The sequence below is a fragment of the Aulonocara sp. 'chitande type north' Nkhata Bay genome, linkage group LG5 (genome assembly GCF_057382095.1).
Source record: "Aulonocara sp. 'chitande type north' Nkhata Bay isolate Kocher_YH1m ecotype deep benthic linkage group LG5, A_spYH_male_GT1.1, whole genome shotgun sequence".
Taxonomy (NCBI): Eukaryota; Metazoa; Chordata; class Actinopteri; order Cichliformes; family Cichlidae; genus Aulonocara; species Aulonocara sp. 'chitande type north' Nkhata Bay.
In genome coordinates, this window is record NC_141348.1 from 34347188 (window position 1) to 34366953 (window position 19766).

A 19766-nucleotide genomic window follows, 5' to 3' on the forward strand; every position below is an offset into this window, starting at 1 on the left:
CGTCGTTGTAAATAACAAGTAAGAGTTGACGCTCATGTTGGTGTCTAACGTTCAGGAAACTAGTTTTCTCTCCTTTTTATCTTTAATAACTACGATCAGTGCAGCTGCTACGGCCAGAAAACGCATGTAAATGTTAAATATAACACTACCTAATTTATTCGTTAATTTGACTAAAGCATAAACCCATCATATTATTTGATATTAATAAAAACAAAACCCCAAAACGTTTTTACCGTCCTGCCAGCAGCAGCATACTGACAGGTTAGCTCGTCTCTGCGAGCTTTCACATTACGAGCAGAAACCTCAAACTCACCTCAAAGCGAGATCCACCACTCAAAAAGTTTAATTTTCCATCCCCGGTGTTTTTAAAAATAAATTAATAAATAGGGTTTTTAAAAGTGACCTAGCTAGGTAGCTAATGAGCTACATTCGCCTTCTCTTCCGCTTCTACCTTTTCTTCTTCTTTATTGGGCGAACGTCAAAAAAGCGCCACCAGCTGGTATGGAGTTTGGGTCTGGATTTAAATATTGCATTATCCATCAATTCTCTTCGGGGTCGCTGGAGTCTATCCCAGCTGTCTTAGGGCAATTTTGGAATCGCCAATTAACCCGCCCCCAACGTATTCGGACTGTAGGAAGAAGCCTGAGAGAACCAACGCAAACGGGGGAGAAGATGTAAAAACTCCTGATGGTGGAAGTGAACTCAGGACCTTCTATGCTGTGAGGAAACAGTGCGAACCACTTAACTCCAGAAATAATAACAATGAAAGTCAGAATAAAATTATGTTAGAAGATATAACTTCAAATATTTTTGAACTTAAAGGTCGATACCCTACAGAATACATTTTAATGGGTGGTGATTGGAATATGACTCCTGATGAATGGACTGATAGATGGCCCTCAAGGACAGGTAGACCACAAAAAAATAACCTAATTATAGAATTTTTGATTAATAACAACTTGACAGATATTTGGAGAGTAAGAAATCCAGAAATTAAGAGCTTTTCCTGGTTTAAACCAAATGGAGCTTGTAAATCTAGAATAGACTATTGGCTAGGAAGTGACATCATTCTTAGCCACACTGTAAAAGTTGCAATGTCAAATGCACCTCTATCTGATCATTGCTTTATTGAACTGTGCTTAGAATCGGAAATTAGACAATCAAATAAAAGAACTTATTGGAAGTTCAATGCCAAACTTTTACAAAATGAAGACTACTGCAACATAGTCAAAAAAATTATAAAAGATATTATGGCTGATCATCTAATTGTAGGATATATCAATAAATGGGAATTCATTAAATTCAAAATTAGAGAATTTAGTATTCAATTCAGTAAAAACATAAGTCAAAAGCAAAGAGAATATGAATGTAAATTATTCCAAGAAATTACTTATTGCTGTAGTAAAGATGATCTAAATACCCAAGAAAGGAGTAAACTTATGGAGTTGCAAACTAAATTAGATCAGCTCTACCTAAATAAAGCAGAAGGAGCTTTTGTGCGTTCACGGGCCAAGTGGATTGAGGAGGGGGAAAGAAATTCTTCATATTTTTTTAATTTAGAAAAGAGCAGACAGAAAAGAAATTTTATATCTTCTCTGTTAATTGATGGCATTGAATGTGACGACCCTAAAATTTTGGAGAATGAAACTTATACATTCTATTCCAATTTATACTCCTCACAGTTCTCCCAAGCAGATTGTGATGTCTTTTTTGATCAAATAGATAATCTGATCCCTAAAATTGATGAATCATTTAAGGAATTATGTGAATCTGACTTCAGAATTGAAGAGTTAGATGCATCTGTTAAGAAAATGGCACTTAATAAATCCCCTGGTCCAGATGGGCTGACAGTTAATTTCTTCCAATTTTTTTGGGAAGACTTACGGGAAATTTTATTCAAAGCTATACTGGCCAGTATTGAAAAGGGAGAATTGATGTCTAGCATGAAACAAGGATTAATTACATTAATTCCTAAACCAAACAAAGATAAACGACAATTGGATAACTTAAGGCCCATAACTTTATTAAATACAGATTATAAAATTTTCTCTAGCTCAGTTGCAACAAGGCTCAAACAAGGGGTTTCAAGTATAATTAGTGAGACACAATCAGGGTTTTTGAAAGACAGGAACATTCATAATAATATCAGATTGGTTTTAGACTTACTGGACTACAATGATCTGATTAGTGATGACAGTTTTATTCTTTTCTTGGACTTTTATAAAGCTTTCGATTCAGTAGAACATCCTTTTATTTTAGAAACACTAACTCGATTTGGATTTGGGGATAAATTTAGGAAGATAATAGATATACTGTATAATGATATAAATAGCTCTGTGTCATTAGGCTATGGCACTGGTAAAAGATTTGGCGTCAAAAGAGGAATTAGGCAAGGGTGTGGAAGCTCTCCGTTGTTGTTCATAATGGTTGTGGAGATGCTCGCAATTCTAATTAAAAACAGCAGCGTTGCCGGAATTGAGATTATGGACAATTCTTTAATAATTAGTCAACTTGCGGATGACACTACTCTTTTCTTAAAAAATGAACATCAGATTCCCCTGGTAAAACAAATAATCACTACATTCTCAAAAGCTTCAGGCTTAAAGTTAAATTTAAATAAATGTGAATTATTGGCATTAAAGGAGTGTAATTCACAATTACTGTACGATATAAAGGTGAAGAGGGAGGTAAAATATTTGGGCATCACAATTTCAAAAGATCACAAAGTCTTAGAAAAAGTAAATATTTTAGATAATGTTGACAAATGTAAGACAATCCTAAATAAGTGGTTACAAAGAGACATCACAATTTTTGGAAGAATATTATTAACCAAAATGGATAGTTTATCTAGATTTATATATCCAGCTTACTCTCTATCAATATCGAATAAAGTTATTAAAACAATTAATAGCTTGAATTTTAATTTTATTTGGAGGAATAAGTGCCATTATATATCTAAAGATGATTTGGTTAAACCATACATTGAAGGCGGTGGAAACGCAATTGATTTTGACATAATGAATGGTGTTTTGAAACTTAAATGGTTAAAATCCTTCCTAAATAATCCACACTCCATTTGGTTTTTTATACCAAGTAAGGTCTTTAACACACTAGGGGGTATCGACTTTCTCCTAAAGTGTGACTTTGAAATTACTAAGCTACCTGCTAAACTCTCTGAATTCCATAAACAGGTCCTTCTTTATTGGAAAATGTTATTTAAACATAATTTCACTCCACATAATAGCCCAATTTGGAACAATAGATATATACTGATGAACAGAAAATCTATTTTTATTCAAGATTGGTTATCAAAAGGTGTTTGGGCAATTGCCCATTTTGTAGATGAGGAAGGACATGTTCTAGGACATCAAGATTTTTGCCAAAAGTTTAATATCCAATGTTCTAAAAGTAAATTTAATCGGGTTATAAAATCCATTCCATTGTCACTTAAAAACATAGTTGTAAATGATATAATATATTCTGACATCTCCCCCAAGTTAAGGCAATTATATATAGATGGTATTCGATTTTGTGATGTTAAATGCAACAATAAGTTTCTTAGATCTTCATTAAGGAGTCTTTATTCTCCAAATTTACTTAGACGTAATTACATATTAAAAGATTTCCAAAGGGAAGAAATTGAAAAAATAAGAACTGATTATATCACCTTCCCTATCCCTCCTAAAGGGAAAGAAGTCCAATTTAAAATCTTGAATAAAATTTACCCGACAAATAGACTCCTTGGTGCTAGATTCAAAATAGAAACGGGTAATTGTGTATTTTGTGAAACAGAAGAGGAGGATTTGGACCATCTATTCTTTTTGTGCAATTTTATACAAATATTTTGGTTGGATTTTCATACCTGGCTTTATTCCAGTGGGATTCAAATTACCCCATTTACCTTAAATATGATAATGTTTGGAGTGTTTTTGAAAGAAAAGAAAGCTAATTATGGTGTTAATGTGTTATTAATCTTGTGTAAGTATTTTATACATAAATGTCGCTTTTTTAAGATTAAACCAACACTGGCTCACTGGAAAAACGACCTAAACCTGTTGGTTAAATCTTTGACTTTAGTTAAAAAGAAAAAGGCTGCTTTTTTTGTTTCCTTTGTAGAAGATTTTGATTTAGTGAGTTAATAATCTGTTAATTTATGTGACCCCATCTTTATATTTTATTTTCACTATATATGAAAGTTGCTAATATGTAAGAAATGTTTATTCTCTGAATCTGTAATATATGGTGCATTTTGTTTGTATGTTTATATTACTAATAAAAGAAAAAAAAACAAAAAAAAAAACAAAACCTTTTCTTCTTCTTTATTGGGCGAACGTCAAAAAAGCGCCACCAGCTGGTATGGAGTTTGGGTCTGGATTTAAATATTGCATTATCCATCAATTCTCTTCGGGGTCGCTGGAGTCTATCCCAGCTGTCTTAGGGCAATTTTGGAATCGCCAATTAACCCGCCCCCAACGTATTCGGACTGTAGGAAGAAGCCTGAGAGAACCAACGCAAACGGGGGAGAAGATGTAAAAACTCCTGATGGTGGAAGTGAACTCAGGACCTTCTATGCTGTGAGGAAACAGTGCGAACCACTTAACTCCAGAAATATACGCAAATAGTTATACAGTACAACACTTTCACCCAAAAATTTTACTGAAGCAAAAATATATTATTTAAAAGTAGTGTATTCATAAGATAATGAAACATACTGAAACCACTTTGCACAAACTCGTTGCTTTGTAGCCAACCAAAAAGCAGAAGCGGTACCAAAACACAGAAAATTAACGAATAAGAGTGGTGAACGTTCACAGGAACTCCCGCCTCCTATTTCCGTTTCTTGTGCAACCATGAAACGGCATCGACATCGAGCTGCGTCAAGCTATCAAAGTAACCGAGTGAAGACGCTGCAAAGAGGAGGAAGTTAAAATAATGGGATTTTATTTAATGTATTGCACAATTTGTTTTGGCTGCAGAAGTCCCAGATTTTTGTGATAAAGAACATATTCCATTATCTTACTTAAACTAATTAACAGAAACCTGAAGTTTTTACCCTGTAAAGTCTAAGACATCATTACTGGTGACCCTAGTCCTATGATATTTTTTTACATTGTTACTTTATTTATCTGTTGCTTTTTCTCTCCCCTTGACAATCAGAGGACAAAAACCGCTATCAGTCCGACTGATAAAAATCCAAATATATGTGCATTTTATATACTTTTTTAGAAAATAATCCACTTTATATGAAGCAATGCTTATCATTGCGATGGTTGTGAAAAGCTTTTAATTTGAACGTCTCACACGGAAGTGTTCGGTGTTACGTATTTATCTTGACATTTGTGTTTATACCTGGACGTAACAGACAGGCGGCAACATCACCGAACTTCACTCAAATTTAACCTTTTGTTTAAGTAGTGATATTTTGTTATTTCTATTTTCTTGCGTAGGAACCAGTGGGTTAAGCTGGTCTGTGCCAAGTTTTCTGTTTTGCTGGTGTTCAGCACGAACAGCGTGCTGTTTTTGACGGAGGTCAGCGGCTTTCCAGTTGAAGCCAGTCCACTGACAAGATGCTTGCCTCGGGTAGGACCGTGTCCTCCCGGCTGCTGAGGCCAACCGCGTGGCTTCCTCTCCGGCTGAGCTCCGAGCGGACGGCCGCTAGCTTCGCGCAGAAAGGTAACAATTGCCCGGAGCAAAATGGGTAGCTTATTCCCCCAAGACCAACTAGCACGAAGCTAATCCCAAAGTGACGCAGTTTAGTGAGGCAGGAAACTTCACAGCATCTGTAAACTGTCAGGTTAACTGACGACTTTAAAATCCATGTGAGGTCAGGAAAACCTAAAAAATACTAAATTAAAACACTAATAAACGGAAAGTTCACGAGCACTAGCTGACTGGCACAAGACGAAGCAATCTTGTTAAATAACTGTTTTAAAAAGATTTTATGTTCTGATATTCTCTGTGTCACTCTCCATTTTTTATAATGTTAAAATCATGCACATTACTCTTGACTTCATTGCCAGATTGACAACATTTTTAGGGCCCGAGCACTGAGAGTGCGAAGGCCCTAATGTATCTGCTCTGTTTCTTATTATTAGGGCCCGAGTACTGAGAGTGCGAAGGCTCCATTGTATCTGCTCTGTTTCTTCTTCTTATTATTTTCATTGAAATGAATTGCCTTTTTTGAGTGCTTTAACCTGCTCAAAAACTCGTGAAATTTTGCACACATGTCAGGTTTGGTGAAAAATTTCGTATTTTAACTTCCTAGGACCTGGCGTCCACATATGTGGACATCACATTTTGGGTTATTTAGACCAAAATACTCAATTTTGCTCTACAAGGGCCTGATATCCACTTACGAGGACATTATACTGCTACTGTTCTATCGAAATTTTAAACGAATATCCTCATATGTGGCTCTTATTTTTCATAAAAACAAAAATAAGGTTAAAAAAAATCTGGTAATTCTTTGTTTTTACATTCATCGGGCCCCAATATGCCCGATGAATGTAATAATGTAACAATTTAAATGCCATTTTTTTACATTAATAAATTTAATGTGGTCTTAAGAATGGCTTTAAATGTCTTAAATATACTGTAATTTATGCTGCAGAGTTGATCAAGAAACATGAACAGGATGAGCCTCGCCCCCTCTACATGGACTTCCAGGCAACCACTCCCATGGTAACTGTTACTAAGCACTTTGTCACTTTTACAGGCTTTTACAGCTGATGTCAGAGAGAGTTGGACATAAAGCTGGTTGTACTTAGAGTTTCATATTAGGGCTGCTCAATTAATCGAATTTTAATCACGATTACGATCTGGGCTTTCAACGATCATTAAAAATGACTGAGCCGATTATTAGCCCCTCCCTCATTTATCCGCGACACCTTAAAGGCCAGTCCGTGAAAATATTGTCGGGCATAAACCGGTCCGTGGCGCAAAAAAGGTTGGAGACCGCTGATTAAGAGGACCCGAGGGAAGCTCGGAAAGCTAAGCAGAAGTTATTTGGAGAGGAGAGAGTGACTGCTGTTGGTTGAAAAGAGAGGTTAAAAAAAAAAAAACCTTCAGTGGTGTTGCACACTATTTTATATTATTTTTTAAAGTCATTGAAGCCGGTCAGAGCAGCACACTCCGTTTTGTGTAACTATTTTTAAATCCCTGTAGAACCTGAACCGTGTAAGCTAGCGCAATAATTTTTTTTGCATATGAAACCGGAGGAGTTGTACTTACATCTGATGCCATCAGCTTGTCCTCGGTCACGGTTTCCTTCCACATAAAGCTTTGCAAAAACTGCATAGAAAGCGCTTGCAGGAACAAAAACATAATATTCCAGAAACACGCTTTGCCGATCCGATCAGCTGTTCGTAACACTTCCCACAGTGAATCAGACGTCAGCACGAACTATCACATGTCGGCCATTTCCTCCCCGAAACCGGTAGTGACGTCATTTTCGCGGAAATGTAGTTCTTTACTTGTAGGCCTTACTGGTCATGTTTGACTTTTCTGAATAGTTTCTGGGATGCTTAGAACTCGAATTGCACTGCTGGAAATCGTTTATTTTGATGCACCTTCTGTTTTCTTTGCAAATTTGCATCATAGGATTGTTTTTTCGTTTTTCCTGCAGTGTATATAAAAATTGGTGTATCTCCAAAATAAAACTATGAAGACACTCAAAATAAATTTCCTGTTGTTGTAAACTATTTTTTGCAACTTTTTTGTATTTAAAGTTTTGAGGGATAAACCTCTTAAATTTCTCCAAGTAGAAATATATGTAAAAAAACAAAACCGATTTTCAATTTTTTTGTAGTTTATTGCAACTTTTTTGCAATTTATGTAGTTACTATGGACATAATGCATACATATTATTAAAATATGGGCTATAACAGTTGTATAGCAACTTGAAATGCTCCCACAAATGGCACTACAACATGTAAAAAAATAATATAAGCTCTGGCGGACTTGGTTCTATGGTAGGTCTTAAAGGGTTAAATAAATATCGTCAAATAATCGAGATCTCAATTTCAGTGAAAATAATCGTGATTATCATTTTTGCCATAATCGAGCAGCCCTATTTCATATGTTTGTGTGTGTCTTTAGGATCCCCGGGTGCTGGATGCCATGTTGCCCTACCAGGTGAATTACTACGGTAACCCTCACTCCAGAACGCATGCCTACGGCTGGGAGAGTGAATCCGCTATGGAGACCGCTAGGAAGGTAGAGAGCTGCTCCATCTTTAGAAAAGTGGGCTGTGCTTATTTACACTTTCTTTGCAGGTAGTAAAAGGACAGTAACATCTAGTCCTTTTACTGAAAAAATCTGGTCCATGTATCACTTTGGCTTGCTCAGTTGTAGCTGTGGTATGCAAAGAGATGCAGGCCTCATACAAGCTAGTGAGCACACCAAAGTCGAGCACTGATGCTGAATGTTTGAATTCAGCATCAGCGCTCCGACATTAATATTTGTAACCTACAACATGTGCATGTTTCACCGAGAGTCACTGACTGATGTTGCTATATGTCTATGGCTACGTTCACACTGCAGGTCTTAATGCTCAATTACGATTTTTTGATCAAATCTGATTTTTTTTGTCTGGTTGTTCACACTTTGTCCTCAAAGTTTATGTGTTAAAAGCAGGAAAAATGGCCACGCATAAGAATTTGAGCAAATTTCTCAATGGCCAAATTGTGATGGCCACTAGGGCGGAGTTAGAGCATCACTAGAACACATGTTCAAAATTAGAAACACAAATTAGAAACATGTGAATCTGTTTGGTGTTTTTTTTCCCCTTTCTTTCTCTCTGAGCAGCAGGTGGCTGATCTGATTGGAGCCGATCCCAGAGAGATCGTTTTCACCAGCGGAGCCACAGAGTCCAACAACATGGCTATCAAGGTCCTACTCTCTTGACCTTAATCACTTTATCTCACACAAACACACACAGGTTTTGTTTTGGTGAAAACTGATCAAAAATATAAAATGCAGACAACAGATTAAAACTACAACTCTTACAAAATAAGAACACTGTAAAAAACCAAGTGATAAACTACATGAGAAATAAAAAACACACAAAACAGTAAGAGCAAATTCAGAATGTGAACTGATTAATAAAACTCCTTAAAACAAAACTGTCATTAACAAAACTCTTTGTATTGTTAATGATTTGGATGCTTCTTCTGAATCAAACTATACAATATTGAAATGCAAAAACTTGTGATAAAAATGGAATTTGTCAGCCACGTTGAGAACATTTAATTAAAAGAAATTTTCTGTGCACACGAGGCAAATAAGTCAGCTGACAGGAAGAAGTAGCATCTGTTTTCACTGTTTCACTGAAACAAACTACTTCACTTCAGTCCACTTGGATTGCCTTACCAAAGACACCATGTGTAGCAAAGAACAAGTAATAACAGCGAGAATAGAGGAAGCAAATTAAAGTCACGCTGCTGTCGATTCTGATTTACTGGAATTATAAATGAGGTCATTGAATTAATGCTAAAAAGAAACGAGCAGTAGCCACAAACTGGATTCACAACTCCAGAAAGTGCTAGAATCAGAGAAAATCTTAAAACTTTCTTCCCTTTAACCCAGTGTGTTCTCTCCTGTAGGGTGTAGCCCGGTTCTACAAGGCCAAAAAACGTCATGTGATCACCACTCAGACCGAGCATAAGTGCGTCTTAGACTCGTGTCGGATTCTGGAGTCCGAAGGGTTCGATGTTACTTACCTGCCGGTCCAGAACAACGGCCTGCTGGACCTAGAGGTAAACATACAGAGACAAAAAGAGAGATCACGCAGACAACAACCAGAATATTGTCTGTGTGAACATATTAAAAACTGGAAGCTATATTTACAATACCTCTGGGCAGTGAAGCCTGTATTTATTATTTTTACCTCCATTTGTAGCGTTACAGAATTCACGAATTATTGTGTCCCGTGTCTGCTCCTTACAGTGAGTCTTACTACATGTTTGTTTGTGTGTTCAGTTGTTGGAGGCCTCCATCCGTACTGACACCTCTTTGGTGTCGGTGATGACCGTGAACAACGAGATCGGAGTCAAGCAGCCCATCAAGGAGATTGGTAAGCATAGCAAATCAAACACACATGAAATGCTCACAATCACGCACTCATAATATCCGCATCTAAATAGTTTTGTCAGTTTTACTGAATAAATCAGACTATTCGCTTTATGCGGAGCCCAACCGAGAGCTCTGATCAGATTAATGAGCTTGAACTCTTTCTATCTACAGGTCAGATTTGTCGCTCAAAAGGAGTCTTCTTCCACACTGATGCTGCTCAGGCCGTTGGGAAGATTCCCATCAGCATCTCTGACTGGAAGATCGATCTGATGTCCATCAGTGGTCACAAGATTTACGGACCCAAAGGTCAGCTTTAGTAGCAGTACCAGTAGGTGGCATAACTCTAAACCGATCGATAGGCAGGTGAGATAGTTTGTGGAGCTCATTTGTCAGTGCCCATTTCCATTTTTTATATAAATTGTATAAAACTAGAAATGGCTAAATTTTCCCACAGAAATACGTGTTTTGGTTTTAAAAATTAAACAAAATACACGCAGGTGAAATATGAAGCAGGAAAGATGGCAAAAAAGTATGTATGTATATAGTATGTAGGTTGTTTATATGAAGATTTTTTTTTCTTTTTTTTTTAAATCAGCGGAGTTTCCCTGTTAATTTTTTCTATCAGCTGTCAAAGTCGGAGTTTGATTATCTTTGAAAAGATGCACGTAAAATGGTGTAAAAGCAAAAATACTTACTACGTGTGTGTGTGTGTGTCCAGGTGTGGGTGCGTTGTACGTGCGTCGCAGGCCAAGGGTGCGTTTGGAGCCAATACAGAACGGTGGCGGGCAGGAGAGGGGGCTGCGCTCTGGCACTGTCCCCACCCCACTGGCTGTTGGACTGGGAGCTGCCTGTAGCATCGCCCAGGAGGAGATGGAGGTAAAATAACCAAAGTCAAACATCCAAAAAACCTTCCCAGACGATGCTACATTTCAGGGGGATTAGTGCATGTTTGTTTGTTTAGTATGATCATCAGCGGGTGTCCGTGCTGGCTAATCGTCTGGTCCAGAAGGTCATGTCTGAGATTCCTGATGTCATCATGAATGGAGATCCAGAACAGCGTTACCCTGGTAAACACATTTATGTTTGTTTAGCAGTCTTTATGAGGACATTTATTAGCGTAAGACATTTCTTAACTCTAGCCTATACCTAATTCTAAACTGAACCTCGAAACCAACTCTTAAACTGTAAAGTGTTAAAGTGCTCCTTGTAACTAAACTGGTTTTATAATACGCTAATAAATTCCATGTAGAAATGAAACTCAGTGCTGCTGCTGCAGGTTAGAATTTAAACCAAAATTGATTTACAAGTCAGTGAAGATTTTTGAAGTTAATGTTTTTGAAGTGTTTTTGTTGGAAGTTGGACTAACGCCTTTGATTGTGTTTGTGTGTCTGGGTGTTTTCAGGCTGTATCAACCTTTCTTTTGCCTACGTGGAGGGCGAGAGTCTGCTGATGGCACTGAAGGATGTTGCTCTGTCATCAGGGAGGTCAGATACAAACTTTTTTTTTCACGCACATATGTCCAACTTTTGAGTGTAACTTTACCCACTGCATCAAAAAGTTAGAAAATCGGCATGGTTTTGAGAGGATGGAAGTGTTGACCGATTTGTGTATTATTTATGAATCAAGTGTCCTGCCACCTGTGTGGTCAGGGTAGCATTCTTACATTAGCTTCTCTTTGTTGGCTACTTTTTAAATCTGGAATTGAAATTAAATCATTCTCCTATCACACAAAGTCCTGAATGCCTTTTGCCTGAATGACTTTTCGTTCCCTATCTTCTGCTCAAGTTCACAGAAACACTTTTAACATAAATGTCAGTTTCAACACCAGCATTGAGAGTACAGTTACATGCTTAATGTACAGTTCAAAAGCCTCATATGATTGTGCATGAAGTCTCTAAAGATGAATATTTGTGTCTGTGTGTGCAGTGCATGTACTTCAGCGTCTTTGGAGCCATCATACGTCCTCAGAGCTATTGGAGCAGATGAAGATCTGGCTCACTCTTCCATCAGGTAACAATACCTCCTGTAACCTGGATTATGATAAAAACTGCAACTCCCCAGAAGTTGAATAATGATTTTCCTTGAGCTTCCTAACTCTTTTCTTCACATTGATCAGACTTGGCAATCAAAGTGATTAAATCCACAGAAAACTAAGCTGTTTATAAACTTGGATAACCAGGGAATGGTTACCAACAGCCTTTCATGTTCTCTAGTTTCAGGTTTAAATGTCCGTGTTTGTGTCTGTGGCAGGTTTGGTATTGGCAGGTTCACCACTGAAGAAGAGGTTGACTACACAGCAGAGAAATGCATCGAGCAGGTCCACAGACTCAGAGAGATGAGGTAAAGTCAGCTCTCAGACACTATCGCGCAGATGCTGATTTTACTTTACATTCATAAAATTGATACAAAATTTTGAATGGTAACCTTGTTTTCTCTAACCTGCCTCTTTGCCTCTCTTTCTGTCTGTCAGTCCTCTGTGGGAGATGAGTCAGGAAGGCATCGACCTGAAGAGCATCAACTGGGCGCAGCATTAAGCTTCTTCCACTTCTTGCCCACTTCGACATGATAGTTCCCAAAAGACTGAAGGAACAGACCAGCTTTTTCTTCCTGTAAACAAACACGCACAAACTCCCTGTCGTCTGGCTGTAGCTGTAGCTCAGTGTCTCTCTAGAAGCTCCTCCAGTTGCTCTCTCAGGAGATGTTGCTCAGACAGTTGACCAACGCACATCAATCTCTTCTTTTTCTTCTGTTGCCCAGAAGGTTGCTTCTTTATCTCAGATGAAATGTTTACAGAGGCTGTGACACGCTCTGAAATCTAACATGACATTCATGAGAAGTACATCCTCTTTGGTTGTTTCAAACTAAATATGGTATTGATTGTGCGACATGTCCATCAGTGGCCGATTTGGGGCTTTGATCAACAGACTGCCCACAAACAAAAAATTTAGACAGACATCCAGGACCATGTTTTCACAGCAGGGCTACTCAAAAAAAGCAGTTATTCAGAATACAACAGTAAAGGATAAACCAGTCGGCACATGTCGTATTTTTTAATAAAGGTTAGGGGAAAACAAATTTGTGGGCACACACACACAAACCAAAACAATTGGTTGTAAAGTAAAAAAGGAAAAAAAAAACACTCTATGACTAAGAAGAAAACCTTTTATACTCATGTCTCTGTCATTATTATTTTTTTCTAAAAACATTGCAGCACTGTAATCAACTATGCATCCATCGCACAATTTGATATGCATCAGTGTCTGTGACCAAGATTTGTCTAAAACTGGTCTTGCACAGTATGACAGACATGCAGTAAATGGCACAGAGGCGCTTTTAATCTGACTCTTTAGGTGATTTGACTTCACCTAATCTAACATCTTGATGCCTGGTGTCATCTTGATTTGTGAGATTAATACGCTGGATTTATTATCGTCATGCACAGTTGCAAAAATTATTTGACTTATTAGATCAGCTCTGCATGACTCTCAAAAGGTCCAGTACAAGTCGCAACTTGTACTCTACAAAAACTACTATAGAGCATCATTTATTAATAAACTTAAAGAAAATGGGGGTGCACCTTCTTTGACATAAAAATGCATACACTCTGACCAAGCCACAGCTTTTATTGATTTTTAAGAAGCTCGGTTGAGATCATCTGTGTGCCATATTCTCTTGTGTCAGTTCTACACGGACTTTGGCACTCAGATCTGCCACTCAACTACTTCTGACCCAACCCAGATCTCGACTGAAGTCCCGGGGTGACCGTGCGTTTGCTCTGGCTGCCCCGGTACTGTGGAATACCCTTCCTCTCGACCTCCGCGCATCTGATTCCATTGCACTGTTCAAATCACGATTAAAAACCCACTTATTCAATCTTGCCTTTCCCTCTAGTTAATATTTCTTTTATGATTTTATATCATGCACTTCTATGCTCATTTAAATTCTTGTTTGCTCTGTACCTGTTGCCTTCCTATGTATTAGTGACAGTTATCTGCTTGCATATTTAGTACTTGCTTTGGTCCTATTTCTATTATCCTCCTCCTATACTCTATTTTTCTTGTTAAGCACCTTGGCATACCCTTGGTTTTTAAGTGTGCTTTATAAATAAAGTTTATTATTATTATTATTATTATTACAGATAACTTTGCAAAACAGCCCTGTTTTGATAACATGAGGTTGGTGGCAACATTTACATTTGCAGCACTTCAAAAATGCCCGTTAAGAATGTTGCATGTATAATTTTTGAACTTCTTTTTCCTTACAGCAAGAATTAAAAACCCCACAGTGACAAGTACTTCTTTTACCATTCATTTCAAATGAAGGGTATATGATCTCTAAAGTCCTGTTCACAGACTTTCGAGATTTCAAACATTTAAATAGGTTCTCTTCACTATTTACTTGTGTATTTGTTTGTTTATTGCTATCTGATCATAATGAAACAAGTGGTTCTTTCCAAAAGAAAGGGTGCAGGCCAAAGCAATGGCTTGCATACGATGCACCCCACATACATAAAACAAGGTTTAACCATCCAGAAAGTAACATTACAACAGAAAATATTACCAGATAGCCACAGTGTCAAAGCTGGAATCTGAGACTTGCACTTGTGGATCAGGACAATAATTAGAAACATGCAACCAAAACGTCCAAAAAAAACAAAACAAAAAACATTAAAAAGGTTTTGAAGTATCCTAGGCAAAGTCCAGGCTTAAGATGTTTTGGTTTGACCTTAAAAAGGCTTTTTGTGCTTGAAAACCCAGAATTAAAACAATTTTGTCAATAAGGGTGGGCCACGGTGATGTGAAACACTCATTGCCAGTCATCACAAATGACTGCAAAGACAGCAGCTCTTGCTGCCAAGAGTGGCAAAAACAATCAGCTTTAGGGCAATTACTTTTTACAAAGGGTCAGGCGGGTTTGTGTAGCTTTTTCAGTTTATAAGTTAAACCATCATTTAAAAACTGTATGTTTTATTGACTTGGGTTTCATTTGTTTAATATTAAAATTTAAAAACAAAGTAAAACACATCAAAAAGGAAAAAAAAGTGGACCCACACAGACTGTCCAGTGTAGGTAAACTGATAAATATTTCTCACTTATTTATGTTCCATAATAATATCTATACGAAAATAAAACGACAAGCTACTATTACATATTACAGTGCAAATTCAGTTTCAGTGCGAACGTAATATCAGACTGAGACTCGGGAGTTAAATCCCCACAGTGTTTAGTTCTGCTTTTCACTCGTCGTTGTAAATAACAAGTAAGAGTTGACGCTCATGTTGGTGTCTAACGTTCAAGAAACTAGTTTTCTCTCCTTTTTATCTTTAATAACTACGATCAGTGCAGCTGCTACGGCCAGAAAACGCATGTAAATGTTAAATATAACACTACCTAATTTATTCGTTAATTTGACTAAAGCATAAACCCATCATATTATTTGATATTAATAAAAACAAAACCCCAAAACGTTTTTACCGTCCTGCCAGCAGCAGCATACTGACAGGTTAGCTCGTCTCTGCGAGCTTTCACATTACGAGCAGAAACCTCAAACTCACCTCAAAGCGAGATCCACCACTCAAAAAGTTTAATTTTCCATCCCCGGTGTTTTTAAAAATAAATTAATAAATAGGGTTTTTAAAAGTGACCTAGCTAGGTAGCTAATGAGCTACATTCGCCTTCTCTTCCGCTTCTACCTTTTCTTCTTCTTTATTGGGCGAACGTCAAAAAAGCGCCACCAGCTGGTATGGAGTTTGGGTCTGGATTTAAATATTGCATTATCCATCAATTCTCTTCGGGGTCGCTGGAGTCTATCCCAGCTGTCTTAGGGCAATTTTGGAATCGCCAATTAACCCGCCCCCAACGTATTCGGACTGTAGGAAGAAGCCTGAGAGAACCAACGCAAACGGGGGAGAAGATGTAAAAACTCCTGATGGTGGAAGTGAACTCAGGACCTTCTATGCTGTGAGGAAACAGTGCGAACCACTTAACTCCAGAAATATACGCAAATAGTTATACAGTACAACACTTTCACCCAAAAATTTTACTGAAGCAAAAATATATTATTTAAAAGTAGTGTATTCATAAGATAATGAAACATACTGAAACCACTTTGCACAAACTCGTTGCTTTGTAGCCAACCAAAAAGCAGAAGCGGTACCAAAACACAGAAAATTAACGAATAAGAGTGGTGAACGTTCACAGGAACTCCCGCCTCCTATTTCCGTTTCTTGTGCAACCATGAAACGGCATCGACATCGAGCTGCGTCAAGCTATCAAAGTAACCGAGTGAAGACGCTGCAAAGAGGAGGAAGTTAAAATAATGGGATTTTATTTAATGTATTGCACAATTTGTTTTGGCTGCAGAAGTCCCAGATTTTTGTGATAAAGAACATATTCCATTATCTTACTTAAACTAATTAACAGAAACCTGAAGTTTTTACCCTGTAAAGTCTAAGACATCATTACTGGTGACCCTAGTCCTATGATATTTTTTTACATTGTTACTTTATTTATCTGTTGCTTTTTCTCTCCCCTTGACAATCAGAGGACAAAAACCGCTATCAGTCCGACTGATAAAAATCCAAATATATGTGCATTTTATATACTTTTTTAGAAAATAATCCACTTTATATGAAGCAATGCTTATCATTGCGATGGTTGTGAAAAGCTTTTAATTTGAACGTCTCACACGGAAGTGTTCGGTGTTACGTATTTATCTTGACATTTGTGTTTATACCTGGACGTAACAGACAGGCGGCAACATCACCGAACTTCACTCAAATTTAACCTTTTGTTTAAGTAGTGATATTTTGTTATTTCTATTTTCTTGCGTAGGAACCAGTGGGTTAAGCTGGTCTGTGCCAAGTTTTCTGTTTTGCTGGTGTTCAGCACGAACAGCGTGCTGTTTTTGACGGAGGTCAGCGGCTTTCCAGTTGAAGCCAGTCCACTGACAAGATGCTTGCCTCGGGTAGGACCGTGTCCTCCCGGCTGCTGAGGCCAACCGCGTGGCTTCCTCTCCGGCTGAGCTCCGAGCGGACGGCCGCTAGCTTCGCGCAGAAAGGTAACAATTGCCCGGAGCAAAATGGGTAGCTTATTCCCCCAAGACCAACTAGCACGAAGCTAATCCCAAAGTGACGCAGTTTAGTGAGGCAGGAAACTTCACAGCATCTGTAAACTGTCAGGTTAACTGACGACTTTAAAATCCATGTGAGGTCAGGAAAACCTAAAAAATACTAAATTAAAACACTAATAAACGGAAAGTTCACGAGCACTAGCTGACTGGCACAAGACGAAGCAATCTTGTTAAATAACTGTTTTAAAAAGATTTTATGTTCTGATATTCTCTGTGTCACTCTCCATTTTTTATAATGTTAAAATCATGCACATTACTCTTGACTTCATTGCCAGATTGACAACATTTTTAGGGCCCGAGCACTGAGAGTGCGAAGGCCCTAATGTATCTGCTCTGTTTCTTATTATTAGGGCCCGAGTACTGAGAGTGCGAAGGCTCCATTGTATCTGCTCTGTTTCTTCTTCTTATTATTTTCATTGAAATGAATTGCCATTTTTGAGTGCTTTAACCTGCTCAAAAACTCGTGAAATTTTGCACACATGTCAGGTTTGGTGAAAAATTTCGTATTTTAACTTCCTAGGACCTGGCGTCCACATATGTGGACATCACATTTTGGGTTATTTAGACCAAAATACTCAATTTTGCTCTACAAGGGCCTGATATCCACTTACGAGGACATTATACTGCTACTGTTCTATCGAAATTTTAAACGAATATCCTCATATGTGGCTCTTATTTTTCATAAAAACAAAAATAAGGTTCAAAAAAATCTGGTAATTCTTTGTTTTTACATTCATCGGGCCCCAATATGCCCGAGCGGACGGCCGCTAGCTTCCCGCAGAAAGGTAACAATTGCCCGGAGCAAAATGGGTAGCTTATTCCCCCAAGACCAACTAGCACGAAGCTAATCCCAAAGTGACGCAGTTTAGTGAGGCAGGAAACTTCACAGCATCTGTAAACTGTCAGGTTAACTGACGACTTTAAAATCCATGTGAGGTCAGGAAAACCTAAAAAATACTAAATTAAAACACTAATAAACGGAAAGTTCACGAGCACTAGCTGACTGGCACAAGACGAAGCAATCTTGTTAAATAACTGTTTTAAAAAGATTTTATGTTCTGATATTCTCTGTGTCACTCTCCATTTTTTATAATGTTAAAATCATGCACATTACTCTTGACTTCATTGCCAGATTGACAACATTTTTAGGGCCCGAGCACTGAGAGTGCGAAGGCCCTAATGTATCTGCTCTGTTTCTTATTATTAGGGCCCGAGTACTGAGAGTGCGAAGGCTCCATTGTATCTGCTCTGTTTCTTCTTATTATTATTTTCATTGAAATGAATTGCCATTTTTGAGTGCTTTAACCTGCTCAAAAACTCGTGAAATTTTGCACACATGTCAGGTTTGGTGAAAAATTTCGTATTTTAACTTCCTAGGACCTGGCGTCCACATATGTGGACATCACATTTTGGGTTATTTAGACCAAAATACTCAATTTTGCTCTACAAGGGCCTGATATCCACTTACGAGGACATTATACTGCTACTGTTCTATCGAAATTTTAAACGAATATCCTCATATGTGGCTCTTATTTTTCATAAAAACAAAAATAAGGTTCAAAAAAATCTGGTAATTCTTTGTTTTTACATTCAGCGGGCCCCAATATGCCCGATGAATGTAATAATGTAACAATTTAAATGCCATTTTTTTACATTAATAAATTTAATGTGGTCTTAAGAATGGCTTTAAATGTCTTAAATATACTGTAATTTATGCTGCAGAGTTGATCAAGAAACATGAACAGGATGAGCCTCGCCCCCTCTACATGGACTTCCAGGCAACCACTCCCATGGTAACTGTTACTAAGCACTTTGTCACTTTTACAGGCTTTTACAGCTGATGTCAGAGAGAGTTGGACATAAAGCTGGTTGTACTTAGAGTTTCATATTAGGGCTGCTCAATTAATCGAATTTTAATCACGATTACGATCTGGGCTTTCAACGATCATTAAAAATGACTGAGCCGATTATTAGCCCCTCCCTCATTTATCCGCGACACCTTAAAGGCCAGTCCGTGAAAATATTGTCGGGCATAAACCGGTCCGTGGCGCAAAAAAGGTTGGAGACCGCTGATTAAGAGGACCCGAGGGAAGCTCGGAAAGCTAAGCAGAAGTTATTTGGAGAGGAGAGAGTGACTGCTGTTGGTTGAAAAGAGAGGTTAAAAAAAAAAAACCTTCAGTGGTGTTGCACACTATTTTATATTATTTTTTAAAGTCATTGAAGCCGGTCAGAGCAGCACACTCCGTTTTGTGTAACTATTTTTAAATCCCTGTAGAACCTGAACCGTGTAAGCTAGCGCAATAATTTTTTTTGCATATGAAACCGGAGGAGTTGTACTTACATCCAGTGTTGGTCAAGTTACTTGAAAAAAGTAATCAGTAACTAATTACTGATTACTTCCCCAAAAAAGTAATCCCGTTACTTTACTGATTACTTATTTTCAAAAGTAATTAATTACTTAGTTACTTAGTTACTTAGTTACTTTTTAAAAACACGATTTACAACCTGAAGAGGTGATAAAGCGATAGATCTTTCAGCCCAATTCTACTTTTTCTACATAATCC

The 19766-nt window shown here is 37.7% G+C and overlaps 2 protein-coding genes and 1 long non-coding RNA gene across 4 annotated transcripts in view; 2 read left to right on the top strand and 1 right to left on the bottom strand.

Moving 5' to 3' along the window:
- The window catches only part of LOC147331089 (uncharacterized), a 22656-nt gene extending 3872 nt beyond the window's left edge, over positions 1–18784 (bottom strand). Inside the window, exon 1 of the long non-coding RNA XR_015129146.1 lies at positions 314–18784. This is a non-coding gene — a long non-coding RNA (uncharacterized LOC147331089). The remainder of the gene's footprint in view (positions 1–313) is intronic.
- LOC147331090 (cysteine desulfurase-like) lies at positions 5328–14365 on the top strand. Its single transcript, XM_086293140.1, has 13 exons — positions 5328–5673; positions 6611–6681; positions 8098–8214; positions 8806–8889; positions 9603–9755; positions 9979–10072; positions 10243–10377; positions 10790–10947; positions 11033–11138; positions 11474–11555; positions 11998–12081; positions 12322–12411; positions 12542–14365. Exons 1-13 carry the CDS (start codon positions 5568–5570, stop codon positions 12603–12605), a joined length of 1344 nt encoding a protein of 447 aa, XP_086149266.1. The 5' UTR covers positions 5328–5567; the 3' UTR covers positions 12606–14365.
- The window catches only part of LOC147331091 (cysteine desulfurase-like), an 11333-nt gene continuing 8349 nt past the window's right edge, over positions 16783–19766 (top strand). The window contains exons 1-2 of one of the 2 annotated variants that reach the window (XM_086293145.1): positions 16783–17130; positions 18925–18995. In XM_086293145.1, the coding sequence (XP_086149271.1) occupies positions 17025–17130; positions 18925–18995 (177 nt within the window). In that variant the 5' untranslated portion in view covers positions 16783–17024. Of the gene's footprint in view, positions 17131–17923; positions 17988–18924; positions 18996–19766 lie in introns of those variants that run through there. The other variant, XM_086293146.1, reaches the window with a different exon arrangement.